The sequence below is a fragment of the Piliocolobus tephrosceles genome, chromosome 16, assembly GCF_002776525.5.
Source record: "Piliocolobus tephrosceles isolate RC106 chromosome 16, ASM277652v3, whole genome shotgun sequence".
Classification (NCBI taxonomy): domain Eukaryota; kingdom Metazoa; phylum Chordata; class Mammalia; order Primates; family Cercopithecidae; genus Piliocolobus; species Piliocolobus tephrosceles.
Genome location: NC_045449.1, coordinates 49,314,196 through 49,342,084, shown reverse-complemented (window position 1 = coordinate 49,342,084; position 27,889 = coordinate 49,314,196). Strand labels below are relative to the sequence as shown.

At 52.5% G+C, this 27,889-nt stretch overlaps 1 protein-coding gene and 1 pseudogene across 1 annotated transcript; one reads left to right on the top strand and one right to left on the bottom strand.

The window, feature by feature from the left end:
• Positions 1 to 1,361: 1,361 nt before the first annotated feature.
• On the bottom strand, positions 1,362 to 16,468 carry IGFBP4 (insulin like growth factor binding protein 4). Its single transcript, XM_023204202.1, has 4 exons — positions 15,808 to 16,468; positions 7,100 to 7,257; positions 5,821 to 5,955; positions 1,362 to 2,632 (listed from the first exon to the last, which is right to left on the bottom strand). Exons 1-4 carry the CDS (start codon positions 16,154 to 16,156, stop codon positions 2,498 to 2,500), a joined length of 777 nt encoding a protein of 258 aa, XP_023059970.1. The 5' UTR covers positions 16,157 to 16,468; the 3' UTR covers positions 1,362 to 2,497.
• A 3,631-nt stretch (positions 16,469 to 20,099) lies between these two features.
• LOC116418476 lies at positions 20,100 to 20,545 on the top strand (annotated as a pseudogene).
• The last annotated feature ends 7,344 nt before the right edge of the window (positions 20,546 to 27,889 follow it).

Sequence of the window (27,889 nt, the reverse complement as noted above, 5' to 3'; positions counted from 1 at the left end):
ACACCTTGCCTTCACACATCAAACAGGCATGCACACCCCCAAAAAGCCCATATGCTCTCACGTTTCAGGTATCACTGCGTCGTACTCACTCACATGCATGCACACACACATACTCCACAAATGCACGTATGTCACGAAGGTACACCCAGGCCATGCACACAGCTACTTCCAAGCCAACTGGGCTTTTGGGGAGGCTCATGAAAGAAAAAGGACCTCCTACCACCACTGCCAAGGGTGCAAGGCTAGAGCATCGGGAAGGGGCCTAGAGACAAGGGGGGCTGAAAAAGATGCCTTAGGGAAAGAGTTACTTTCCCCTGGCCTGGGCTCCAGAAGGAGGGGGCCCTGTGAAGACTGACTGGGGCTGAGGGAGCAACCCTCAACCCCGCTTTGTTCTTTATCTCCTGCTGCTGGCAGCCGCCGTGGTGCCTCAGGGAGACCAGATGGCTGCAGGACTTTGCTGCTGGGGCAAAGATAGAGACGGAACTGCAGACCCAGTCTCAAGATGCAGACCGGACAGGTGCCAACAAAGTTGGGGCCCAGTGAAATCAGAAGCCTGGGAGCGCCTCTGGAGCTGGGGAGGGGGCTGAGAATCCAGGACACAGCTAGACAGGAGGGAGCCCCCGCAGCAGGCGGCAGGCTCAATGCAGCATCTCCAGACTGCCTGCAACCTCCTGGAAAAAGGCCCCCACCGAGAGATCAGCTTCTGCTCCCAGACCCCCTACCCCCTACCACACACACACACGCAGCACAGAGGTGTGGGAGGAGAGGGGCATTTGGAGGATGGCCAAGAATCCAGGCATACCATGTGAGCACAAACTCTGAAGCTGTGGCTGGTACTGAGTCTACAACAAAGTCAACCCCTCCCAGCCTCAGAATCCAATCTCAGCACAATGCCCGAGTCAGAGATCTCAGCAGTCAGAGCTGTGGAATGTGCTGAAGCATCTACCCCCTTTCCCCAAATGCAGGGCAGTGTCCCTGCCCCTCCCCAACAAATTATTAAATCAAATCCAGATGCAAGCCCAGTCCGCCCGATGCCCTAGGAAATGCCCCAGCCCCACATGCCAGCTGACCCCAGACACAGCTCTGCCCCCACAGGGCTGTTCTTGGTCACGCCCCCCTTTCAGGAGCCATTGTTTGCCGGGAGTCTAAGTACAGACAGCACAGACTTTGAAGCCAAGAAGTTCCCTAGGAAACTTCCCTTGCAGGGAAAAGGAAGGTGGATTGGCCATCCTTCTGCAGTCCCTTACCATACAGGCAGGTCTAGGAACCACACAATGCTCACCTCCCAAAATCTGTCCCCTTCTCTCCACCCCTGGTGCATCCCTGTGTCTAACTGAGAATAAATCAACCAAACACAATCCTTTGGACACTTTTTGGTTTTGTTCTGTTTTGTTAAAAAAAGAAAAAGAAAAAGAAGAAAAGACATCATGGCCAACTGGTAGGTTCCTAAGTCTCCTTCTGTCCAGTCAAGCCAGATGCCCAGGGGAGTAGGGAGGTGTGGGGAGGGAGGTGTAGGGGAAGGAGATATGGAGAGGGAGGCAGAGCCACAGGGAGTGAGCCACTGGAAGGACAGGGTCATCCCGGTGACTTCATGGCTGTGACCACAAATGGGGTAGGGAACAGGACCCAGGAAGCCCCTCATCCCCTAGCACGTGGGTCTTCTCCATTAGGCACATTCAGTCCACTCTTGCATTCTTTCTTCCCACCCTGACTGCTCAAAGAAATGCACCCCACCTCCCTAGCCCTCTGTGCTACAAGTCTTCCTTTGACCCCCTTCCCTCCCCCACAGCAGGGCTCTCAGCTGCCAGCCAACCAAGCAGATGGTGCAACAACCAGACCTAAAGGAAGGACCTGGGGAAGAAGAGAAAGGGAGCCTGGCCAGTCTGAGCTTTGGGAGTGGGTCTGGACCTCGTGACCATTACACCATCTGCTACCCCACGCTTCCTTAGGCTCCCACCCTCTGACTAGCTTGAGAGGAGGGACGACGGTCAAGGTACATGTCTCTTCTCCTCTGACCCTGGGAATGCGATTTTTCTTCTCCCACAGGCTTGAGCTCTCCTTATAGGAGTGTCTCCACATGCCAAAATCAGAGGAAGTCAGAATAAAACCTCCCAAGGCTGAAAACTGGAGCTGGCATGTAGTACGTGGTCAGTAAATGTTTTTAGGTGGCTGGATGAATGAAGGAATGAGTGAGTGAGTGAATCCAGGATCGATCTGGAAACACACCAGGGCTCAGACCTCTTGGGCTAAGTGCCACTCTCAGTCCTCTTGGGCTGTGTAATACCAAAGAGAACACCCCAGGCTCTGGCTTACCCCGAAGGCACACCCATGCTCACAAGCACACACACACACGCACACGCACACGTGCACTTGAGGGAAACTTCTGGGCTGCAGGCAGAGACAGGACTCAGACTCAGACTCCACTCTGGGTCAGCTCTGCAGCCTCCAGAGCACAGGAGTAGCAGGGGACGCTGAGCCCCTGGCCTGCTGGCAGGCCTCACTCTCGAAAGCTGTCAGCCAGCTGGTGGCAGTCCAGCTCCCCCTTCGGCTCCAGGCCCCCCGGAAGCTTCACCCCCGTCTTCCGGTCCACACACCAGCATTTGCCACGCTGCCCATCCAGAGCTGGGTGACACTGCCAAGAGAAGGGCATGAGGAGTTAGTTCCAAGGCAGGAAAAGAGACCCCAAGTGACCCACCCCAATCCCAGCCCAGCCCCCAAGTCAGACGGTTGCTGCTTCAAGATGGCCTCTGAGAGCCGTGACTCTTTTTTGAGCATGGGTCTTCTGAGCTCACTGAAGCAGGGAGAACACGGTCAAGAAGGAAGGGTCCAGAGAGTTCTAGAAGGCAGGACTTTAAGGAGGCCCTCGGGTTTAAAGGCACAGCTGGATTTGAAAGGCTGGGTTCAGGTTGGAGATGTTTTGGGTACATATTCTGATTGGGTTGGGATGTTAAGAAAGGGATTATAGTTATGAGTAGGATTCAAGTTGGGATTAAGGTAGGACCAGGAGAAGAGTTGCAGTTGAATTAGGAAATATGACTAAAATTTGAGTTGGATGAGTTGGGTGAGGGTTAAAGCCCAGGTTAGAAACACAATTGGGATAAAGACAGAGGTCAAGATCAGAATAATTAAAGTTAAGCGAAAGTTTGGGTCAAAACTAGACAGTAGGAGGTTCAGGGGGCACAAATGTATATTTCAGTGTGAGAATTAAATTTGGAGTAAAGGATGGCTTAAGGATCAGAATTGGTCTGGGGATAAAGTTCAAGTGTCAGAACTTTCAATGGGATAAAAATCAGAGGAAGAGGCCAGGCCTAGTGGCTCAAGCCTGTAATCCCAGCACTTTGGGAGTCAGAGGCAGTGGATCGCTTGAGCTCAGGAGTTTGAGACCAGCCTGAGCAACAAAGAGAGACTCCTCCATCTCTACACAAATTTTTTTTTTTTTAATTACCCGGGCATAGGCCAGGCGTGGTGGCTCACGCCTGTAATCCCAGGACTTTGGGAGGCCGAGGCGGGCGGATCACAAAGTCAGGAAATCGAGACCATTCTGGCTAACATGGTGAAACCCTGTCTCTACTAAAAATACAAAAAATTAGCCAGGCAGTGTGGCACGCCTGTAGTCCCAGCTACTCAGGAGGCTGAGGCAGGAGAATGGCGTGAACCCGGGAGGCAGAGGTTGCAGTGAGCCAAGATCATGCCACTGCATTCCAGCCTAGAGGACAGAGTGTGAGACTCCATCTACAAAAAAAATTTTTTTTAAATTAGCCTGCCATGCAGGCATGGTGGCTCATGCCTGTAATCCCAGCACTTTGGAAGGCCAAGGTGGGTGGATCACTTTAGGTGCAGTTCAAGACCAGCCTGGCCAACATGGCAAAACCCCATCTCTCCTAAAAATACAAAAAATTAGCCAGGCGTGGTGGCAGGCACCTGTAATCCCAGCTACTCAGAAGCTGAGGCAGGAGAATCGCTTGAACCCGGGAGGTGGAGGTTGCAGTGAGCGGAGATTCCGTCATTGCACTCCAGCCTCAGCAACAAGAGCCAAATTGTGTCTCAAAACAAACAACAAAAAAAATTAGCCTGACATAGTTGTGTGCCTGTGGTCCCAGCTACTCAGAAGGCTGAGGTAGGAGGATCACTAGAGCCCAGGATGTGGAGGTTGTAGTGAGCTGTGATGGCGCCACTGCACTCCAGCCCGGGAGACTGAGTGAGACCCTGTCTCTCAAAAAAAAAAAACGGGAGAAGAAAATGCATAGATTATACAACACAAAAAGTGAACCCTAATATAAACCACTAATTAATAATAATATACCAATATTGGTTCATCAATTGCAACAAATATAATGTAAGACGTTAATAATGAGGAAACTGAGGTAGAGGACAGTACATGGAAACTCTGTACTCTTGCTCGTTTTCTGTGAACCTAAAACCACTCTAAAAAATAAAGCTATTAATTGTTTCTTTACAATTAAGATAAAAAGGTGGGGTTTTTTTGTTTTTTGTTTTTTGTTTTTGAAACGGAGTCTCGCTCTGCCACCCAGGTTGGAGTGCAGTGGCGCGACCTCGGCTCACTGCAAGCTCCGCCTCCCAGGTTCACATCATTCTGCTGCTTCAGCCTCCCAAGTAGCTGGGACTACAGGCGCCCGCCACCACGCCCGGCTAATTTTTTGTATTTTCAGTAGAGACGGGGTTTCACCGTGTTAGCCAGGATGGTCTCCATCTCCTGACCTCGTGATCCACCCTCCTCGGCCTCCCAAAGTGCTGGGATTACAGGCGTGAGCCACCGCGCCCGGCCAAGAAAAAGTTTTTTAAATTGGGACGAGGATAAAATCCGTGTTAGGATAAAGGTTAGAAATAGACTAGGCATTGGTTTTGGGGCGCCCTCTCTGGCCCTTCACTCATATCCTTTTCATGCCATCCTGGGATGCACAGACCCAGGGCAGCCTTTGTCCTTGTATCTAGGCCTCCACTGGCCAAGTGGCAGCTCAAATTGTGGATTTATCTATAGCTCATGGAGCAGGGCAATGGGTCTGTCTACACCCACAAAGAGCTCCAGGCTAGGGTTCCCCAGGCCACACCCAGCAGGAGGCACACCAGGCCCTGCCCAGACAGGCCACTCATTCTGATGGGCCAGAGATGGGCTGGAAGAGGCCAACCCTGCTGACCATCCCAGCCTCCTGCAGGCTTGTCAGAGGACCCCAGCTTCCAAGGGCAAGAAGGAATAGAGAAGTTGCTGCCTTTGTGTCTTCTCTCCTGCCCACTCCTTCCTCTGCTTCTACCCAAAGTGCCTGTCTCCAACCATCCCGTCTGGCTTTACCTCCACCCTTGCTGTACTCCAGGTGGTTTTGCTGCTTGCCTTGCAGGGAGGGGTAGGCTGAGTTTCCTCCCTGACTCCTCATGACTTTGGCCCTCCATTCCCAGATGAAACCTCACTCAGTGGCAGGAGGAATTACTCATAGGAATAGAGCAGAGTGAATGAGAGAGTGTTGGGAGCCAGAGGTTGTCAGGGTTGCTAGGTCTGTACCAGAGATGGTGAAACCCAGGGGTGAGGGAAACTGCCCTGGATAGGGAGGCAAGATCCGCTGTTAACTTGCTAAATGACTTTGGACTAGCCCGGGCGCTTTTATTCCTCTCTGGATCACAGTTTCCTCATCTCCAAAATGAGTGACGTTCTGATGCTGATGTAGGGTTTAGGGAGGCTCCAAGGGGTTGGGTTGGGGTTGAGGAGTTTCCCCTTCCTGAGATCTCCATCCTGGACCATCCTGCGGAGAGGCCGGGAATGCCCCAGAGCTGAGGCCAGGGGCAAGCCAGCGGGAGACAGAGACCCACCTGCTTGGGGTGGAAGTTGCCGTTGCGGTCGCAGTTGGGGATGGGAATGATGTAGAGGTCCTCGTGGGTGCGGCTCTGTGAAGCGGCCAGCCGCTCCAGGGCCCGGTGCAGCTCGCTCTGGCAGGAGCCCTGGGGCTGGAGGAGGGGAGAACAAAATTGCTCAGCAGAAGGAAGAGAGGCAGGAGGCCCAGGCCTGGGGTCAGAGCTAAGTGGGAACTAAAGGCCCCAAAAGGAGGCCCGAGCCCCGGGGGCTGGGCAGGACCTAGTGAGGTGAAGAGAGGGGCCTGGGTCCAGAGGACACAGTGGGGAGGGTAGACACACGAAGGAAAGGGTCTCGAGCCAAAGAGCTTCTTCAAAGGAGGGGTGGGAAGTGAGGGGACACTGTGGGGAAACGGACTGTGGGAACCTGTACAGAAAGCCAGGGAGGGGGTGATTTCTATGCAGAAGGGACAGATAAAACTTACAACTGACAACTTGTAAGACCGTCAGAAGGGACATTAGCCAGACCCTGAAGCAGGGTCCCTAGTCCCCCTGCTATGGCCAGCATTTGTCCTTTGGTTACTGAGAAGGTCTGGGGTAGGGAATCCAAAAAATACCAAGAAACCCCAGGGCACTTTGGGCAACTGCTTTTTACCAATCGGTATAGAAGTTTTTAAGTATTTAATACTGAATAGGCCGGGCGCGGTGGCTCAAGCCTGTAATCCCAGCACTTTGGGAGGCCGAGACGGGAGGATCACGAGGTCAGGAGATCGAGACCATCCTGGCTAACACGGTGAAACCCCGTCTCTACTAAAAAATACAAAAATCTAGCCGGGCGAGGTGGCGGGCGCCTGTAGTCCCAGCTACTCGGGAGGCTGAGGCAGGAGAATGGCGTAAACCCGGGAGGCGGAGCTTGCAGTGAGCTGAGATCCGGCCACCGCACTCCAGCCCGGGCGACAGAGCAAGACTCTGTCTCAAAAAAAAAATAATAATAATAATACTGAATAGTATTTTCAGTATTTTTCAGTATTTAATAATCACTTAAGCAGTCCCAATGGATATAACTGATGGGCAGGAAAGGAATCCCAAGGAAGGGAATGAGTGCGTTCTCTGGGTCCTGACGACTCACGCTAGTTTTACCTTGCACACGGCAGTCACCCTAGAATGTGTGCTGAATGAACACGCCACAGATCTGGTGATGATGGTGTATTTGTGTGTGCGTGCTTGGGGGCGAGGGGCGTGTGTGTGTGTGTGTGTGTGTGTCTATGCACATGCACATTTGTGCATCGGAGGTCCTTACCACAGGCCGGGCATCCTCCCGGGGCGCCCCATTGACCTTCATCTTGCCCCCACTGGTGCTCCGGTCTCGAATTTTGGCGAAGTGTTTCTGCAGGCACCTGCGGTCATGGGCACTGCAGGGGCTGAAGCTGTTGTTGGGGTGGTCGCCCTCATCCTTGTCTGCATTCAGGTCACGATAAGGAGAGGTCAGCACCGGAAGAGGTCAGAGCATCACACCAACCCAGTTTCCCACCCATGTTCTCCTTCCTGGGGATTCTCCAGCTTGGAGCTGGAGAAGAGCAGGGGACCTGGGGAGCAGGAAGAAACAAAAGCAGCCCCCTACCTCCTCCCCTCTCCTCTGGATCTCTCAGAATATTCCTCTTGAAGTCCTTGACTTGTCCCTCACCCCACCCAGGCCAGTGCTCAGATGAGTCACCAGCTGCAGCTGCCCAGATGGCAGGAGGGTCCCCTGGGCCCTGCAGGGAGGTCTGAGGCAGGCAGGGGGGCCCCCTGCTGGATCCTGTCCCCTTTCCATTCAGCTCCTCCCGCCATCCCCCTCTCCATCTGATCGTTCTCCCTGTCGCCTTTCCTGATTTTTTCGGTGGCTGGCTGTGCCAGCCAGGGGATCCCCAGGGCTGTGGGCTCTGCTCACCCTCTTCCAAATGGCCAGAATCAGAGTTTCCATGAGCAATGAGAACTCTAGCCCAAAAGGCTCTCCCCATTGGCTGGGTGGGAGAGACTGGGAGTTAGTGTATCCGCCTGCATGAGGAAGAGTGACTGTGTGTGTGTGTGTGTTTGTGTGTGTGTGTTTGTGTGTGTGTGTGTGTTTGTGTGTGTGTGTGTGTGTGTAATACAACGTGTGTGGCCCCAGGACCACAAGAACAGCCTCACACATTCCTTCAGTCCCCCACCTGGAAGTTTCCCTTCTTAGACTTCAGACTCCATCCAAAGTCCATAGGGGGTGCCCAGAACCAGGGCACCGGGGATCTGGAGATAGGAGTGATGAGGCTGGACCTTCAACCCCTCTGTGGGATCTCCTGAAGGCCCTATCTGAGCTCAAGAAAAACTTCATCTAAATAGGGCATTGTGGCTCATGCCTGTAATCCCAACACTTTGGGAGGCTGAGAAAGGAAGATTACTTAAGGCCAGAGTTTGAGACCAGCCTAGGCAATATGGCAAGGCCCCATCTTTACAAAAAATTTTTAAATTAACCGGGTACGGTGGCATGTGCCTGTAGTCCTAGCTACTCAGGAGGCTGAGGCGGGAGCATCACTTGAACCCAGGAATTCCAGGTTAACAGTGAGCTATGATCACACCACTGCACTCCAGCCTGGGTGACAGAGCAAGACCCCGGCTCTTTAAAAATAAAATAAAATACATTTTTTAAAAAAAGAAAAACCCCATGCTCGAGTCCCAGAACTGTAACCACTGCTCCTCCCTCCAGGCAGTCAGAACCAGATTACAGGGCGAGCTGGAGAAAGAGGCTGAAAGACCTCTCTGCAGATCAGAGCCACCTCTGAAATGCTCGGGCTTGGCAGCTCTCTGCTGGCCTGAGTGCAAAGCCCCTGCCAGCATTCCAGATGTTGGCAGCCGGACAGGAGGTTACATCTGGTTTGCGTCAGGATTTTTTTTTCCTGAGGAGTTAGCAGGTTCCTCCATGCGTGGCAGCGATCCCAGAGCTGCCTCTGGGTCAAATGGTATTTTTCTGCCTAGCCAAAGTTTGGGGGTTGGTTCTCTTTTCATTCTCCTAGTTTGGGGGGTGTAGGGAGAAATATGTGGATAAAAGCAAACAAGGCAAGGAGGAATCGAACCAGAAAGTCTTTGTCAATAACCTTCCACGCCAAAGGTTATTAATAAAATTCACCAAGGATGGAAGAAGATTTTTGTCACGGTGGAGGGCTGGCTTAGAAAGAGGAATAAAAGGAAAGAAATAAATAGAGAAGACAGATATAATCCATCCTTCTGCGCATTTAAAATCCCAAGGACAGTCCAGAGGGGACTCCAGTCCTACATCAAGTTCCTAAGAGTCAACCAAAGAGAAGACACTATAGCAAGACCCCCCGGCCAAGGTAGGCAGCAAAAGAAGAAGCATAAACTTCAGAAGATGAGGATTGTGCCAAGGAGCCCATAAGAAGATGGATCCTGAGCCCTCGGTTAGGAACCAGAGAAAGATCTGGGATCCAGGCCCTTCCTTGGAGACCCTCCCAAGGAATTCCTCCAGCCAAAGAAACCTAAGCTGGCCCAGTGATCACCTCCCTCCATGCCTCCACCTTGCACAAAGCCATAAGGCTTGAGGATGGAGTCACAGTGTTTCAGGGGTATAAGCTGGAGCTGCAGAGTGGAGAGAAAGAGGAAATGGAAGACCTCAAAGAATTAGAACCAGGCTGGGTGCTCACACCTGTAATCCCAGTGCTTTGAGAGGCCGAGGTGGGAGGATCACTTGAGGCCAGGAGTTCAAGACTAACGTGGGCAACATAGCAAGACCCTGTCTCTACCAAAAAAAAAAAAAATAGCCAGACGTGGTAGCACATGCCTGTGGTCCTAACTACTTAGAAGACTGAGGTGGGAGGATCACTTGACCCCAGTACATCAAGGCTACAGTGAGCTATGATTGCGCCACTGCACTCCAGCCTGGGTAACACAGCGAGACCCTGTCTCTTAAAACAAAAACAAACAAACAAACAAAAAAAAAATTCAAGAATTAAAGAATCAGAACCAAATGTCAGAAGGACAGAGGCTGAGCTGAGATATGAACAAAGGCCCCACCATGTTACTTAGGTACGACTGGAGGAGATCACGTGGACTTGTTTGCCACAGCCCAGGACACGATAACACCTGGGGGCACCCTTCCAACCTGGAAAGCCTTTGTTTTTCCTGAGTTTGCTTTCTTGTAACGACCATAAAAGAAAGTACTAGGGGCCAGCCAGGGTGGCTCACGCCTGTAATCCCAACACTTTGGAAGGCCGAGATAGGTGGATCGCTTGAGCCCAGGAGTTCAAGACCAGCCTAGGAAACATAGTGAAACCCTATCTCCACAAAAAATTAGCCTGGTGCAGTGATGCACACGTGTAGTGCCACCTACCTGGGAGGCTGAGGTGGGAGGATCACCTGAGCCCAGGAGGTCGAGGCTGCAGTGAGCAGTGATCAAGCCACTGCACTTCAGCCTGTGCAACAAGTGAGACCCTGTCTCAATTTTTTAAAAAAGCAAGCACTATTTTGTACAGTGATTCATTCCTCTCAGTAAATGGGCAGAATATTCTTTGGTTCAAGGAGTGAGGAAGGTTTTTCAGGAGTTCCAGGAGCGGGGAAGAGTTTTCAGGAGTGAGCTCCCACCCTGGAGGTGTGGAGCATTAGGGTAGCAGCAGCCTCAAAAATCTTAAGAGATATGGAATAGAAGCATGACCACAACTATGCTTTCCGTGTTGAGTTTCTTCTCTCTCTCTTTTTTTAAGAGACAGGGTCTCACTACGTTGCCCAGGCTGGTCTCAAACTCCTGCCCTCAAGTGATCCTCCTACCTAGACTTCCCAAAGTGCTAGGATTACAGGTGTGAGCCACAGTGCTGAGCTTTGTATGAGTCAAAGTTCACAAACAACTAACCCTCAGAGGATTGTTAATGAATATTTGGGATGTTTACCATCAAGGAGGATTAGGTATGCTCATTGAAGCCTAGGGCTGCATGGGGCACAGGGTGAGCCCACAGGCATGGCTCATGCTCTTGGGTTAGTATGGCCCCATGTCACATCAGGGGTTACCTGGGAAAAGCTGAGCCAGCAGCCTGCCTGGCTTCTCCCTTGTTAGGTTCCCCATTAGCCATCCTACTTATCCCCAGTTCTTGTCTACACGGAGTAGAACCCACCAGATAGGGAGAGTAGCTCCCTCCCTAGTCTCATGGGGACACAGGGTAAATCTGTATTTGCCTACTCACACACAGACAGGCTGGGGCTCAAGAATCGCAAATGTATACAAACAATCACGTGTCCAGACACACACTCATCCACATGTGCCTTACCCACATGCACCTGGGCACTCTGACCCTGCCCTGGTCAGAGACACAGAGCCAGGACAGGGCATGCTGACTTCAACAGCTTCTCTGCACCGTGGTTTGTTGACTTTCCGTGTAATCTGTAACTTTTCCTTGCCCAACCCTGCTTAACTGGCAGACTGAAGAGCCACCCCAGGATCCACCCCTAAGCACTAGGTTTTTGTGGGGGTAAGGGTTACAGCATTGAGTCTCTTGATAACATTAACCTTCTCATCTCCAAAACTGGCTAAATACTTGCTATTTTCCAGCCACCTGGTGCCACTCATCCTGGTAGTGCCCTCTGGAGAAATTCCAGTGCCTGTGGGTTCCCCTCTGAGCAGGAGTGGAGTCAGACCTATTCCCCTGAAAAGTCTGACCTCCAAAAAGCTTGTTTGGGAGATGGGACTTCCAAGCAGGCTTGGTCCTCCTACAGCCCCCAGCTTGGAGCTAAGCCAGCTGACATCTGGCTATAGGGGAAACCTCGGTCTTTGCTCCAGCAGCAGAGGAAGGGAAGGTGTCAGAGAGAGAAGAGGCCACACAGCTTTGGCACCACCGGCTGCAAAGTTTGTGGCAAAAGTCAGAGGATTTCCTCTTTCCTGTTGCCTGATTTTACCCTCACGATTTCTCCCCAACACCACCTCCTGGCCCCTGAGAGACACCTAGGCTATGTACTGTGTGGACCCATCCATCCCGACCAGAAATTTCAGCTGTGATCCAGAGGGTCACCCACCTGTCCTGCTAGAAAGGTCTTTTCCCTCTTCCCCTAGACTCTGGCTGGAGAAGCCAAGACCACTGGTGCTGGGTACCAGGCCCTTTCTCTGAGGTCTGGCTCAAGGGGTATCCCCCCAACAGCTGTGTCATGCTGCCAGCCTCAGAATAAAAAGTCAGGTAAGGCAACTTGGCCTGTTCTTCCCATGGTGACAGCAGCAAAATGCACCAAAGGCCACCCTACCCCTCTCAATTCCCCTGAATGTTGCCCCAAATTTGCTCCCTTGTCCTACTGTTTCCCTAAGTCCTAGCATTGGCTTCTTCTTCATCATCACTTCAATTTATTGAGCTCTTGCCCCACGCCAGACACCCCAACACCGTGAGGCAGGTCCTGTTGCCCTCCCCGCTTTACAAATTAGGAAACTGAAGTAGACTTGGTGGAAGGGGAGGAGGAGAGGCTTAGCTCTGCAGCACTCTGTTTTTAAGTGGAAAGACTCCTGATACCCGAGGCACCAATACTGCTGGCTTTGCCAGTACTAAATTAAAAATGGGAAGCGGCCATGCTCCTCCCTCCCCCTCCCCACAAGGCACAGAATTTCTGGGAATGCCCTTGTTCCCATGACATAACTGGATTCCCAGTACTGAAGTAGGGGGGCAGTATTTGCTGCATTGACTAAAAATTAACCCAGCCTGCCTGTTCCCTAACCCTGTCCCAAAGGGACTGAGAGTCCAGCTTAGGAACTCCCTGTCCAAACGCTGATCTTTCCGCTGTCCACTCCCCCAGATTCCATGAGTCGAGGACCAGTACCAAGATGGAGACTTGTGGCCTTTTGACGCACGCACCCCGCCTCATCTCTGATGGCCTCAGTGGTATTAAGCCACAACCTGGCCAGCTCATGGAAAGCTGAGACAGGAGGGCGGGCGGGGATGGCTGGAGATGGAAAGGGGAGATCTGACCCTGGGGCAAACAAGAGGCAGCTGGACCATAGCAGCCAAAGAAGGAGGCATGCCAAGTGGCCAGCCTCCCCCAGCCACCTGCTGACACTCAGTCCCAAAAGGAAAAGGCAGAAAGAATAGACGGGTACCCTTGATCAAGCTATTCGCAGGCCAGTGGGCCCAATCCTTGGGACCTAAAGCAGACAGTGGCCTACTGACTGTGTAAAGCTAAAAAGATGGGTGGGTAGGGGCTTGGTCACCTTATCTCACCCACAGACCCTGCAGGGCTGCAGCAGAACTCTAGAGAGTGCCTTTTACATGGTGCCATGTGGCCCAGGTCACAGCAAGGAATTACTTCTATGATGACTAGGAGGTGTGGGAGGGCACGGGCATAGCTTGCTCAGTAGGTACCTCCAGGCTTCCCCTGTCTCTCTCCAGATACCTGCATCCATTGCATGGCTGGAGGACAAGGCAAGGAGGAAAGGAGGAGGGGCATTACAGACCTCGGCTGTGTCATCCAAAGGGGACCTAAAGCCGCCCCATTCCAAGACACTGTTGTTTGTTTGTTTGTTTGTTTGTTTGTTTGTTTGTTTGTTTTTTAGACGGAATCTCGCTCTGTCACCCAGGCAAAACACAGTGGCGCAATCTTGGTTCACTGCAACCTCCACCTCCCAGGTTCAAGTGATTCTCCTGCCTCAGCCTCCCGAGTAGCTGGGACCACAGGCGGGTACCACCATGCCCAGCAAATTTTTGTATTTTTAGTTGAGACGGGGTTTCACCATCTCAAACTCCTGAGGTCAGGCCTCAAACTCCTGACCTCAGGTGATTCACCCTCCTCAGCCTCCCAAAGTACTGAGATTACAGGCGTGAGCCACTGCGCCCAGTCTACCCCCCCTTTTTTTTTTTTTTTTTTTTTTTACGAAATAGAGAAATAGAGTCGCCCAGGCTGGAATGCAATCATGTGATCATAGCTCATTGTAACCTTGAGCTTCCCATCTCAGACTCCCAAGTAGCTGGGACTACAGGCATGAGACACTGCAGTTGGCTAACTTTTTTTTTTTTTTTTGGAGAGATGGGGGTCTGGCTATATTGCTCAGGCTGGTCTCGAACTCCTGGCCTCAAGTCATTTTTTCAAAGTATTGGGATTACAAGCATGAACCTCCACACTCAGCCCCTAGACACTCCTGGAGGCCAGTTTGCATTACATCCAGAGGACAACCACAGACTTTTCATGCCATGCCCTCCCCAAACCCCTGGGGGATCTTATTTTCCTCCGCTACAGGATGGAGTATTCCTACCCAACCAGAGGATGAGGTATTCCTACGCAGCCCTTTGAGGGCTCTTCTGTCTTGCATTCAAAGTGCTGAGAGAGGAGGAGGCTAGCAGCCATCCTTATCTGGTGTCAGATACCCTCTGGCTGGTGGAGGATGGAAATTCAAAGGGAACGTGACCCTGTTGTACCCCTGAGAAACCAAGGGCTCAGCCTTGCTCCCCAGTCTCAGTACCCCTCCTCTACCACTGCCTCCGGCATCTCTGCCCCAAGATTAGCAACTTTCTCCCCCAGGACCCCCCTTCCCAGATATGCGGGATGCCAGGCTGGCATTTCTCCTAGAATGTTTTCTGCTGACCCATCTCTCCCTACCCAAGGGCAGGAAGGGCAGAGAGGCCCGAGGCCCAGACCCCTGGAGTCCACCTCCTTCCTGTTTTCCCTGCATCCTGCTCTCCTCGGCTGACAAGCTGCAGAGGATTGAGGAAGTAGAGGGTTTGGGACCCAGGACAGGAAGCTTGGGGCTGGAGTCCCAGTATCCGGACTGCAACAATGGAAGCTTCAAGCACCAGGAAAAGAGACAGAGACAGTCAGAGGCACAGGAGAGCAAAACAGAGTCAGAGACGGAATGAGAAACAGAGGCATAGATACAGAAAGGCAGACAGAGAGATTCCCAAAGTAACAGAGAAAGACAGAAACAGTAACAGAGACACAGAGAAGGAGCAACAGAAAGAGAGGAAGAGAAGAAAAGCAACTGAAACAGAAACACAGAATAAAGTGGAGAAAGAAAGGCATGATGAGCAGAAGACACTGAGGAAAACAGAACTGGAGAGCATGACTAGTGAACTAGAGGCTGAGAAACATATCAGGAAGAACAAAAGAGCAAGAGAAAGAAGGAAAACAGACTGAGAGTCTAAGAAGAAACTGAGAAAGGCTCACTGAGAAACAAAAAAAAGAAAGTGTAAGAATGAGGTTAGGGCAAGGGCCTTCTCAGTCTCTCTCTCTCTCTCTCTCTGTTTTTCTCCCCCGGCCCCCCCATCCACTTCTCTATTCCCTAACCCACACACATGAGGTTTCTGCAGCTCTGGGCTGGGAGCCAAGACTTTTCTGCCACCTCAAATCATACCTGCCTGCAGAAAAGAACAGGGGGCCTGTATACCAGGGCAGGCAGAGGTGCCCAGGCCTGGCAGAGGGACCCCTGTCTTCTCACTGCCTCTCAAACAACAAGGTGACCTGGTTCCGGGCTTTGGGGAAGGGCAAGTCTAATGCCCCTCACCGCCAAAGTCCCTCTAATTTGTATGTCCCACTCCACCACTGGACCATGTAAAAAAAAAAAAAAAAGTTCAGGCTCTAGCTCCCCAGACCACTGGGATTTCACCCTCGGCCTGGATCAGGAACAGAAAGCTTTCCCCCCTCCCCCATCCTCCCCAACACACACCCCACCACCATCCTCCAGTTCTCTGGCCCTAGACAGCTGACTTAACTGGACCTTAGTCTGCCACTCTTGCACCAGCAGCCAGGCCTCCCACTGGGACCCCCTTATCAAATAGACAGTCCTTGGAGGTTTGAGATGGAGCGATGGGGCAGTCTCCCTTGGTGATGGCAACAGGCTGCTAGGGACTCGGTAGCAGTTTCCTTGGTGAGCCCGTCCCATGCCAGTCGGGCCCTGCCACGTACCTGCCCTCTCTTCAACTCACAGGGGATTTTTAAGGGCCTTCCAGGGCGGCTGGAATGGGGAAGAAGCCTCTGGGAAGGGAGCGCACTCAGGAGGGAACTGGGAGGCCAGGGGTACCTTACCAGAGGGCTGCAGGCTTTCCTGGATAGCCTCGATCTCCGCCAGCTCCATGCACACGCCTTGCCCGTGCATCAGTGTATGCAGGGGCTTCTCCACCCCCCGGGGCGGGTAGCAGCGCAGGCCCGAGCCGCAGCGGGGGGTGTACACCCCGCAGGGCATCCCCAAGCCCAGGGCGCAAGTGGCGCAACAGCCGCAGCCGGGCTCTCGCACCAGCTCCTCGCAGCCCACGGGGGGGCGGCAGCGCGCCAGCTTCTCCTCGGAGCAGGGCGGGCAGTGGATGGCTTCGTCGGCCAGGCTCGGCCCGGGCCCGGCGGCCAGGAGCAGGGCGGCCACGAGGCAGAGGGGCAGCATGACCGCGCGAGGACTGGGCGCGGGCGCGGGGCGCGGGGCGCAGGCGGGGAGCGCGGGCGCGCGGGCGGGCGGCGGAGGGCACACGGCTGCAGCGCCCGGCGTGCCTGGAGGACCCGACCCGGAGGGCGCGGGGAGACGGGGCGGCCCGGCAGGCGAACGGGGACGGAGCGGGGGAAGTTAGCAGGCGGACCGGAGGGGAGCAAGCCTGGCCGCCGAGGCGCTGCGCCGCATCCTCGGCCCGGCCCAGGCAGGCGGCGGGCGGCGAGGGGGCAGGGGGCTGAGCGGCTGCCCGGGACCGGCTCCCCCGGACTTTATACCGGTCCCTGGCCACACCCCCAGCGCCTTCCCAGAGGTGGGGGAGCCGGGGCGGGCAAGGGGGAGAGGGAGAGGCGGCCGTTAGGGGGAGGGGGCGCTGTCCTGAGTCGCCGCCGCCGCCGCCGCCGCCGCTACATCTGAAAGTCCTTTTCTGCCGAAGAAGGAAGCGGCGCAGTTTGGAAGCCGTGGCAGGCGCCCAGAGCGCCTCTGAACCGGAGCCCCGGAGGGGAGGCAAGGGAGAAGGGAAGCCAAGGGGCTGCTGCGGGGCCCCCTCTCTCGACCTCGGAGGAGTCTTGTCCCACCCCGCCAAGGCGGCCTCAGTCTCCCACTGAGAAAGGGACCTCCTAGCCCGGACTCCCGGCTCTGCGGATCTGGTCTCCCTGGACAGAACCCTTTCCACCCCACCCCAGTGCTTTCAGCCTCAACCGCTGGAGACCAAGTCTTGTGAGGTGCGGTAAAGCGTACAGGCACTTAGCTTGGGGCACAGAAAGGCTTGGTGGCCCTAAGACGTTAACAGGCTTCTTCCCACTTGCCCCTTGCAACCTCTCCCACCCCCGCAGTCTCCCCGGGGCTCATTTGGGCCCTGGTCCACCCTGCTTCCCCAAGATGGAATCAGCAGAACTCCCGGGGAAGGAGGTGCCACCGAGCCTCTTCCTCCTTCCTGAATGTTTGCCTCTCAGGCCCATTCAGACCCACTCGTGGAGGGAGGCAGGCCTGGGAGATTGCCATTTGCAGTGTGCAAGTTTTGCGTTGAACAACTCCAGTGGGTCCCCATTCCTTGTAGTCATTATGTATTTGTAGAGTTGTGATCATTTCCCAGATGGCAGTGAAGGATTTTTTAGGGGCCTGCAGCAGTGGCTCACACCTGTAATCCCTGCATTTTGGAGGCTGAGGCGGGAGGATCACTTGAGCCCAGGAGTTCAAGACCAGTCTGGGCAATGTAGTGAGACCTTGTCTCTATAAAAAAAAAAAAAAAAATTGTAAAATTAGCCGGGTGTGATGGCGTTCGCCTGTGGTCTCTGGTACTCGGGAGCCTGAGGCAGGAGAATCTCTTGAGCCCAGGAGTTGGAGGCTGCAGTGAGCTAGAATTATGCCACCGCACACCAGCCTAGGTGAAAGAAGAAAACTCTGTCAGAAAGAAAAGGAAGGAAGGAAGGAGGGAGGGAGGGAAGGAAGGAAGGAAGGAAGGAAGGAAGGAAGGAAGGAAGGAAGGAAGGAAGGAAAAGAGATAGGCCGGGCGTGGTGGCTCACGCCTGTAATCCCAGCACTTTGGGAGGCCGAGACGGGCAGATCACGAGGTCAGGAGATTGAGACCATCCTGGCTAACACGGTGAAACCCCGTCTCTACTAAAAAATACCCAAAAAAAGGCACCTGTAGTCCCAGCTAGTCGGGAGGCTGAGGCAGGAGAATGGCGTGAACCCGGGAGGTGGAGCTTGCAAGTGAGCTGAAATCCGGCCACTGCACTCCAGCCTGGGCGACAGAGCGAGACTCCGTCTCAAAAAAAAAAAAAAGAAAAGAAAGAGATAAAAGAAGATCAGACGTGGTGGCTCATGCCTGTAATCCTAGCACTTTGGGAAGCCAAGGTGGGCAGATCACCTGAGGTCAGGAGTTCGAGACCAGTCTGGCCAACATGGTGAAACCCCATCTCTACTAAATATACAAAAATTAGCCGGGCGTGCTGGCACATGCCTGTAATCCCAGCTACTTGGGAGACTGAGGCAGGAGAATCGCTTGAACCCCAGGAGGAGGAGGTTATAGTGAGCTGAGATCGCACCACTGCACTCCAGCCTGGGCGACAGAGCAAGACTCTGTCTCAAAAAAAAAAAAGAATTTTAAGGAAGGGATGCTTTTTTAATTCACCCAGTGTTGCTACTTGGGCTAGTGTTGGGCCTGGCTTGACCCTCTGTGAAGTCCTATCGATGCCCCTATTCCCCCAACCTTGCCCAATCCTGCCCAAATTGAGAAGAGGCCTGCAGTAGCATTTGGAGCAAAGATCCATCTCCTAGGTTCCCTCTCAGGACCCCCCTAATTCCCACCCATCCTCCCCTACAAAGGTTTCTGCTGTACTGGAGCTAGTTTCAGGATAAGGGTACCTGTCCAGGAATAATCAGTAACCCACCGTGGTTGGTTGGTTGGTTGGTTTGTTTGTTTGTTTGTTTGTTTTTGTCTTGGCCTAGAAAGCTGCAGGTCAGCCAAGCTGAAATACAGTTCAGAGACCCCGCTTCCTGCTTCTCCAGGACAGGAGTCTTTCAGCCTCATGGGGGTTGGGCTACCTCCTACTTCCTGCAAGTGCAGACTGAGAGATGATTGCAGGGAGATTGGGACTGGCAGCCGGACCTGCAGGACAGACCAAAAAGTTGCAAACTGACGGCACCTACTGGCAACCATCAAGACTGCAGAAGGGCTGGAAAGTGATGGCTGGGGCCAAGATTCTGGGGTTCTCTCCATTCCATCTCACAGATGAAGTAGGGACCCTTTTGCCCCATATGCCTTGGAGAAGGGCAAACAGAACCAGCTTCCTTAAGTCCCTGGGGAAGCCCAGCCTGTGCCTGATTCAGAAAACTGCCCCCAGGCCGGGCACGGTGGCTCACGCTTGTAATTCTAGTACTTTGGGAGGCCAAGGCAGGCGCATCACGAGGTAAGGAGATCGAGACCATCGTGGCTAACGTGGTGAAACCTCATCTCTACTAAAGATACAAAAAGTTAGTCAGGCGTGGTGGCACGCGCCTGTAGTCCCAGCTACTGGGGAGGCTGAGGCAGGAGAATTGCTTGAACCTGGGAGGCAGAGGTTGCAGTGAGCTGAGATTGCACCACTGCACTCCAGGCTGGTTGACAGAGCAAGACTCCATCTCAAAAAAAAAAAAAAAAGAAAGAAAAGAAAAAAGTAAAAAAGGAAAGAAAACTGCCCCCACCCCATCATCACTGGACCCTGTTCTACCACCAACTTGTGTGAACTTGGAGTTTGACTCATCTTAGCTGTAACATGGAGGCAGAGCATCTCCACCCATCCTACCTCATGAAGCTCTTGTGATAATAAAATAGAATGGAGAAGAATAGTTTTGCTCCTAATGCCAGACATGTCCCCTGGTCACCAAACCCAAGAGGAGAAAAGGTGCCGGGACATAGAGGCAGGAGTGCAGGAGAGGCTGGACAATGTCATGCAGCATGCCTGGGATGAAGCGTGAGTGCAGGTGAGTGTGGGAATCTGGAAAGGCTGCCGGACAAGACATTCCCACACCTCAACCCCAGCCCCTCAGTCCATCCTCTGGTGTCCCTCTACCCCTCATCATTGGGTTAATTCCAAGGAGGCAGGAAGATGCACAGGAAGAGGCCTTCCAAGCACCTCCCACCATTCATGCAACACACATTTACTGAATACCTAATATGCACAGGCTTTATGCTACATACCAGGGATGCAGAGATGACCAAGATCACCCCCTGTCCTCAAGGAGCTCACTGCCTAATGAGGGAAGATAGTATGTAAATAAAATAAATCTGAGAAGTGTGCAGGTGCCCTGGGAGATGTTCATATGGAGCACAATGGGGATCCAGAGCCACAGGTGGTCAGTTCTACATTCAGGGCATACAGGCTGAAAGCCTTCATTAGAGATGATCCTTTTTCACAAGATGGCACTGAAGGCGAAGAAGGAAGCTCCTGCCCCTCCTAAAGCCGAACTCAAGAAGGCAGTGTTGAAAGGTGTCCATAGCCACACACAAAAAAAGAAGATCCGCAGGTCACCCACCTTGAGGTGGCCCAAGACACTGCAACTCCAGAGGCAGCCCAAATATCCTCGGAAGAGCTCCCCCAGGAGAAACAAGCTTGACTACTATGCCATCACCAAGTTTCTGCTGACGCTGAGTCCGCCATGAAGATAGAAGACAACAACACACTTGTGTTCATTGTGGATGTTAAAACCAACAAGCACCAGATCAAACAGGCTGTGAAGAAGCTCTATGACATTGATGTGGCCCAGGTCAACACCCTGATTCAGCCTGATGGAGAGAAGGCATATGTTGGACTGGCTCCTGATTACAATGCTTTGGATGTTGCCAACAAAATTGGGATCATCTAAACTGAGTCCAGCTGGCTAATTCTAAATATATGTATATCTTTTCACCATAAAAAAATTATAAGAGAGAGATGATCCTTGAGCCAATGGCCCTCCATGCTACAAGAATCAGCACAGTGCGAGAGTCAGGATGACCTGGATTCTGACCCCAGCTGTGTCACTGGGCTCACTAGGAAACCTAAAACAAGTTGCTTTAGCTCTCTGAGCTTCAGGCCTTATCTGGAAAATGGGACTTTGCAGCAAAAAAGAGAGAGAGACCTATCCAAAGTGCCTGGCATGTAGTAAGCACACCAAGTGTTTGCTCCCTCCTACCCCTCTTCTGCTGGGAACTGTAACTTCTCCACATGGCTGAGAGTCCCTGGTGGCAAGACCTGTGTCTCCCCCACTGAACTAGAGGCTCTTGGAAGACTGGGTTTAGTGTCCCCCTTCAGCCTGCAAGTGTCATGTCTGGGAGAGGCTGTATAAAGAGCATGGGGCCAGGCACGGTGGCTCACATCTGTAATCCCAGCACTTTGGGAGGCCAAGGCAGGTGGATCGCTTGAGCACAGGAGTTCAAGACCAGCCTGGGCAACATGGCAAAACATTGTCTCTGCAAAAAAAAAAGTACAAAATCTAGTCAGGCATGGTGGCATGCACCTATGGTCCTAGCTACTCGGGAGGCTGAGGTAGCAGAATCACTTGAGCCCAGGAAGTTAAAGTTGCAGAGCCAAGATAGCTTACTGCACTCCAGCCTGGGCAACAGAGTGAAACCCTGTCTGAAAAAAAAAAAAAATTAGCCAGCTATGGTAGCATGTGCCTATAGTCCTAGCTATTCAGGAGGCTGAAGCAGGAGAATTCCTTGAGCCCAAGGGTTCAAGGCTGCAGTGAACTATGAGTGCCACTGCACCCCAGCCTGGAGAATAGAAAGAGACCTGATCTCTTAAAAATAAAATATAAAATTGTTTCTAAAAAGAGTGGCTGGGGCTGGGCGCGGTGGCTCACGCTTGTAATCCCGGCACTTGGGGAGGCCAAGGTGGGCGGATCACGAGGTCAGGAGGTCGAGACCATCCTGGCTAACATGGTGAAACCCCATCTCTACTAAAAATACAAAAAATTAGCCGGTCGTGGTGGCAGGGGCCTGTAGTCCCAGCTATACTCGGGAGGCTGAGGCAGGAGAATGGCATGAACCTGGGAGGCGGAGCTTGCAGTGAGCCGAGATCGTGCCACCACAGCACTCCGACCTGGGCGACAGAGCGAGACTCTGCCTCAAAAAAAAGAGTGGCCGGGCGCAGTGGCTCATGCCTGTAATCCCAGCACTTTGAGAGCTCCGACTAGGTCCCTCTCCAAGGCAGAAATCTGGCCCTCCTTCCCTGACATCTTTCCCAGCCCAGGGCTCTACCAGAAAATGAAACCTCCTCTCCCACAGCATCATTGTCTGTCCCTGCCTCCTGGGTACCCTAAGGACTGGGAAGACACTCCTCCTGATGAATGGATGAAGAAAATGATTACTCCCTCCCAGCCTCCTCCACCTCCCACCCTAGCCGGCTTGTTACTTAGAAGGTCTCACTGGCTTCCTTGTTGGTACAATTTCCAACCTCTGCAGCATGCAGGCTGGGCGTCTTAGAGAATAGATAGGAAGAGGCCGGGTGAGGTGGCTCACGCCTGTAATCCCAGCACTTTGGGAGGCCGAGGCGGACAGTTCATTTGAGGTTAGGGATTCAAGACCAGCCTGGCCAATATGGTGAAATCCCATCTCTACTAAAAATACAAAAATTAGTCAAGCATGGTGGCAGGTGCCTATAATCTCAGCTACTCAGGAGGCTGAGGCACGAAAATCGCTTGAACCTGGGCAGCAGAGGTTGCAGTGAGCAGAGATAGCACCACCGCACTGCAGCCTGGGCAACAGAGCAAGACTCCGTCTCAAAAAAAAAAAAAGAGAGAGAGAGACAGAATAGATAGGAAAAAAGCAAGCTCAGTTCTCAGGGGGAAAGACACAGTTCTGCCCTGAGGGAACCCCTGAGTTGATGGGCTTGCCCTAGGGATCATCTTGTCTGATTGAGTAGGCAAACTTTATGTAATAATGAAAGTTAGGCCAGGCGTGGTGGCTCACGCCTATAATCCCAGCACTTTGGGAGGCCGAGGCAAGTGGATCACTTGAGGTCAGGAGATTGAGACCATCCTGGCTAACACGGTAAAACCCTGTCTCTACTAAAAATACAAAAAATTAGCTGGGCATGGTGGCAGACGCCTGTAGTCCCAGCTTCTCAAGAGGCTGAGACAGGACAGTAGAATGGCATGAACCCGGGAGGTGGAGTGGCCGAGTGCAGTGGCTCATGCCAGTAATCCCAGCACTTTGGGAGGCCGAGGAAGGTGGATCACGAGGTCAGGAGATCGAGACCATCCTGGCTAACAGGGTGAAACCCCGTCTCTACTAAAAATACAAAAAATTAGCCAGGGGCCGGGCGCGGTGGCTCAAGCCTGTAATCCCAGCACTTTGGGAGGCCGAGACGGGCGGATCACGAGGTCAGGAGATGGAGACCATCCTGGCTAACACGGTGAAACCCCGTCTCTACTAAAAATACAAAAACTAGCTGGGCGAGGTGGCAGGCGCCTGTAGTCTCAGCTACTCGGGAGGCTGAGGCAGGAGAATGACGTAAACCCGGGAGGCGGAGCTTGCAGTGAGCTGAGATCCAGCCACTGCACTCCAGTCCGGGCGACAGAGCAAGACTCCGCCTCAAAAAAAAAAAAAAAAAAAAAAAAAAATTAGCCAGGCGTGGTGGTGGGCACCTGTAATCCCAGCTACTCGGGAGGCCGAGGCAGGAGAATGGCGTGAACCCGGGAGGCAGAGCTTGCAGGGAGCCGAGATCGCACTCCAGCCTGGGCAATAGAGTGAGACTCCATCTCAAAAAAAAAAAAATTGACATGTGTAAGATCACGATTCCTGGCCTATTGTATGTTCTACTGTACACACTGCTTCCTCAAAGCCAAGGGAATTAATCCTTAATAGTATATATTATATATATGTTATATATCTATCATATATATCATATATCATATATCAATCATATATAATATCAGATATATATATCATATATTTTATATATATGAGTTTATTAAGGAATATTAAACTCACATGATCACAAGGTCCCACAATAGTCCATCTGCAAGCTGAGGAGAAAGGAAGTCAGTTGGAGTCCCAAAGCTGAAGAACTTGGAGTCCGATGTTTGAGGACAGGAAGCATCCAGCATGGGAGAAAGACGTAGGCTGGGAGGCTAAGCCAGTCTAGTATTTTCACATTCTTCTGCCTGCTTTTTTTTTTTTTTTTTTTTTCCTGAGACGGAGTCTCACTCTGTCACCCAGGCTGGAGTGCAGTGGCCGGATCTCAGCTCACTGCAAGCTCCGCCTCCCGGGTTTACGCCATTCTTTCTCCTGCCTCAGCCTCCCGAGTTGCTGGGACTACAGGCGCCCGCCACCTCGCCTGCCTAGTTTTTTTGTATTTTTTTAGTAGAGACGGGGTTTCACCGTGTTAGCCAGGATGGTCTCGATCTCCTGACCTCGTGATCCGCCCATCTCGGCCTCCCAAAGTGCTGGGATTACAGGCTTGAGCCACCGCGCCCGGCCACTTCTGCCTGCTTTTATCCTAGCCGCACTGGCAGTTGATTAGATTGTGTCCACCCAGATTAAGGGTGGGTCTACCTTTCCCAGCCCACCGATTCAAATGTTAATCTCCTTTGGCAACACCCTCACGGACATACCCAGGATCAATACTTTGCATGTTTCAATCCTATCAAGTTGACCCTCAGTACTAACCATCACAAGGAGGTAAAAGAGAAAGAGGAAAGGGCAGCCATAAAGAAAGAGACACAGGCCTTTTCTATTCTCTCAGGGAGACCCACCTGAGCATAGATCACCTTTTCAGATGGGCTAGAGGCTCCAGGAAGCCCCTCCAAGCCTCTCCCACTATGCAAGCCTTGCTCTCTCTTCTACCCTATATTGGGAAGAGGGGTAGAATACTGGATAAGATGAGCTCTCCAGCCCCTGGGAAACCCCCCAGGGGGAGATCCTAGGGGAGTGAGGTACAGGGTTAGTAAGCCAATAGGCATTACTGAGCATCTATTAAATATCAGTTTCCGACCACACAGGGTTGTGTAGGACATGGTGTCATCCAAGTAGGCAGCATTTGTTGTAGGAAAACATGTAGGGAAGGATGGGGGATGGGGTGCTAAAGAAAAAGAAGGAAGGAAGAGACTGAAGAAACAAAGGGAAGGGGAAGAAAGAAAGACACAGTTGTCAAATCCCTCTTTTATTTTATTTTTTTTTTTTGAGACGGCGTCTCACTCTGTCACCCAGGCTAGAGTGCAGTGGTGGCATGAATGAACTGCAACCTCTGCCTCCCAGATTCAAGCTATTCTCATATCTCAGCCTCCCAAATAGCTGCAACTACAAGCATGTGCCACCATGCCCAGCTAATTTTTTGTATTTTTAGTAGAGATGGGGTTTTACCATGGTAGCCAGGATGGTCTCGATCTCCTGACCTCATGATCCTCCCACCTCAGCCTCCCAAAGTGCTGGGATTACAGGTGTGAGGCACCGCGCCTGGCTGTCAATGTCTCTTAACTCATACTCTAGTTGTGGCAATCGGACATCTAGAGAAAGGGTGGCTAAAAAGCTCAGTGATAAGTGAGCAGTCACCTGAGAGAAGTTAAAAGGGGGGTGTCAGGGTTTCATGAGGGCTTGGGACAGAGGAGTGGGCTGGCAGGGTAGGTGGCTTCTTCTCACCTATAGACCTGGCTGGCCTGGTTGTCCTTGAGGAGACCCTGGCCCAGAGGCTTCACTGGTCCTTGAACTCCATGGATTCTTAGGAGCTTATCTGGGCTGGGCAACCCTGAAAGGCCCAGTGTCCACAGGGTTCCTGGCAGCCCATAAGCTCCTGGGCATCCAGGGTAGTCCTGTGGCCCTCATGGCCAGAGTAGACCTAAAGTCCTAGGGGTCATAGAGATCCTGGGCTGCCAGGAGGTCCAGAGGCCCAATTCTACCTTGCAACTGGAAGAAGAGGCCGGAGCGGTGGATGTGAACCACAGAAGTAGGGGTGTGTATTGGAAGTTGGGAGTCTCTTATAGGGGCAGTCAGTGGGGCCAAGCCTGGGAACCCTGCTGGGACTAGAGCATGCACACAGGAAAGTGCCCACGGCCCTGAGATCACTTAGGGAAATCCAAGATGGTCCTGGGGGTGGGGCTACTGAGTTCCAGGACCTATCCCAGCACTTGAGTGTAAATATAGAGATTGTCTCTATAGTTAGAGACAATATGGTTTCTTAGCTTGAGACTCCTGTCACCACCTTTACCCCAGACCCTTAATTCACAGGACCTTCAACCACCCTTCTACCCAAATAATGCCATCACCTGTCATTCGTCCACCACCTACTCATTACCCACCATTCATTCAGCCCCATCCACCATTCACCCTCCTCCCCACCCACTCACCATCCACCCATTTGTCTGCCCACTGTCAACTCACCACCCGCTTCCTACCAACTGCATACCACCCACCCTCAGCTCTGGTCTAGCTGCTCCCTCCAAAGGTAGTGCTAATCGGGGGCCACAGAGGGTACTGGGAGGCCAGGGTCTCTGAGAAGGGTCTGGGGGTCCCCTGGGGAGTTCCTAAGGAGCAGAGGATCTTGGGCTCCCTAAAGCTCCCTTTCACCAGGAAAGCCAGGGGCCCATTCTGTCCTGGGGCACTCCTCTGCCCCTGCTTTCCCTGCTGGAACAAACGGGGCAAGCAGTAGAGATGGAAGCAGGGAAGAGAGGGTTTTCTGTCTCACTCCAGCTCCTTAGTCTTCCTTTTGTTCACCCACCTCCCCTCCACTGCCAACCCAGAGCATCCCAAAGGCCCAGAGTTTTCTCACCCAAAGTGGCACTTATTGACATTCAGGGGGCCCAACAGGGCAGGCACATCCAGAAGGTGAGTTGGGAGCAGGATGAGATAGGCATGGAAGAGAGGTTAGAATCAGGCTGGCTTTTAGATTACTAAGTCCCACCTCCCCATTGTACAAATGGGAAAACTAAGGCCTAGAGAGAGGTGTAACCATAGATGACTGCAACGGGGCAGCAAGCTGACCTGGGGGATGCAGTGAGAAAGCCCGCGATGCCTCCTAATGTGGTGGGGAATAGGGTCACTTGAACCTGTCACTTTCTCCCTAGCTCTGACATTCCACATAAAGTCCTTGGGAGGCACTAGGGTGGGGCCGAGGAAGAGAGGAGTAGGATGGGGTAGAGTGCTGTGTGCCTCTACCCAGCATCCATCTGTTTCCCTTTTCAGGCTCTACACCTTCTCTCCCTCCTCTATCCCATGCCTGCTTACTTGTTTGCCTGTGTAGGAGTCAGGTAACTGAGGGGTACACATCAGTGTGGCCTGAAAGAGCCTAATGAAACTCCCATTCATTAGTGGGAGTCAGGGTGGGAGTGGGGGCAGGGGACCAGCATTCCAGGTAACTGACCCCCGCCTCGGACTTTGGACACAGAACCAGGGGTCTGACTTGAGGAACTGCAGAAACCCATCCTCCAGTCCATTGCCCTCAGAGGGCTCTTGGGTGATGCTGGAAGTAAGTCTGATGGGTAGATGTGGGCTCTGAGACTTGGTCTAGCTTGACAGCTACTACCTCATTCTTTCCTCTGAAGAATGAACAAATGAATGAAGAGGAAGAGTTTAGACCGGGATCTTTGATTTCATATCTGTTTCTAAATCTCTCCCATCTCTCCAAGTTTTTCATTTCATCACATCTATTCATCCTTCTCTGCCTTTCCGTCTCTCTGTCCTGTTCCCTGTTTCAGCCCCTCCCTCTCTCGGTTTTTCGCTTGCTAGTACTCCCTCCTCTTCTCTCTATCCTTTCACTCCAAATCATCATAGAATCTTAGCATCAAAAGAGATCCAAGAGGATCACAATAAGGACACCATCAATTTGTAACCTGCTTTCTGGTATACAAGCCTGTCATTTTTATAGACAGCCTCATTTGATCCTCCTTAACAGCCTGCCGGAGTGAAGTAGGGAATACCATCTCCAGTTTGCAGATAAGGAAACTGAGGTTCATAGTGGTGAAGAGACAAGCCCACAGCTAATAAGGGCAGAGCTGGCATCTGAACCCTTGGCTCAGACTGCAGGACCAGTGCAGACTGCCCCACAGTTTGCGCATCCCAAGCTGGGAGCAAAGCTCTTTTCCATTTCAGGCTGTCTGGCTTTCCCCTGGCCTGGGGCCCAGCTTCTGCTGCTCTTTAGATCATCATGACTGGGTGGGGGTAAGGAACAGCCTGCACAGATCTCAAAGATCACTGGCTCCAAACATCAAGTTTCTGAAAATGGTGCGGGCCAA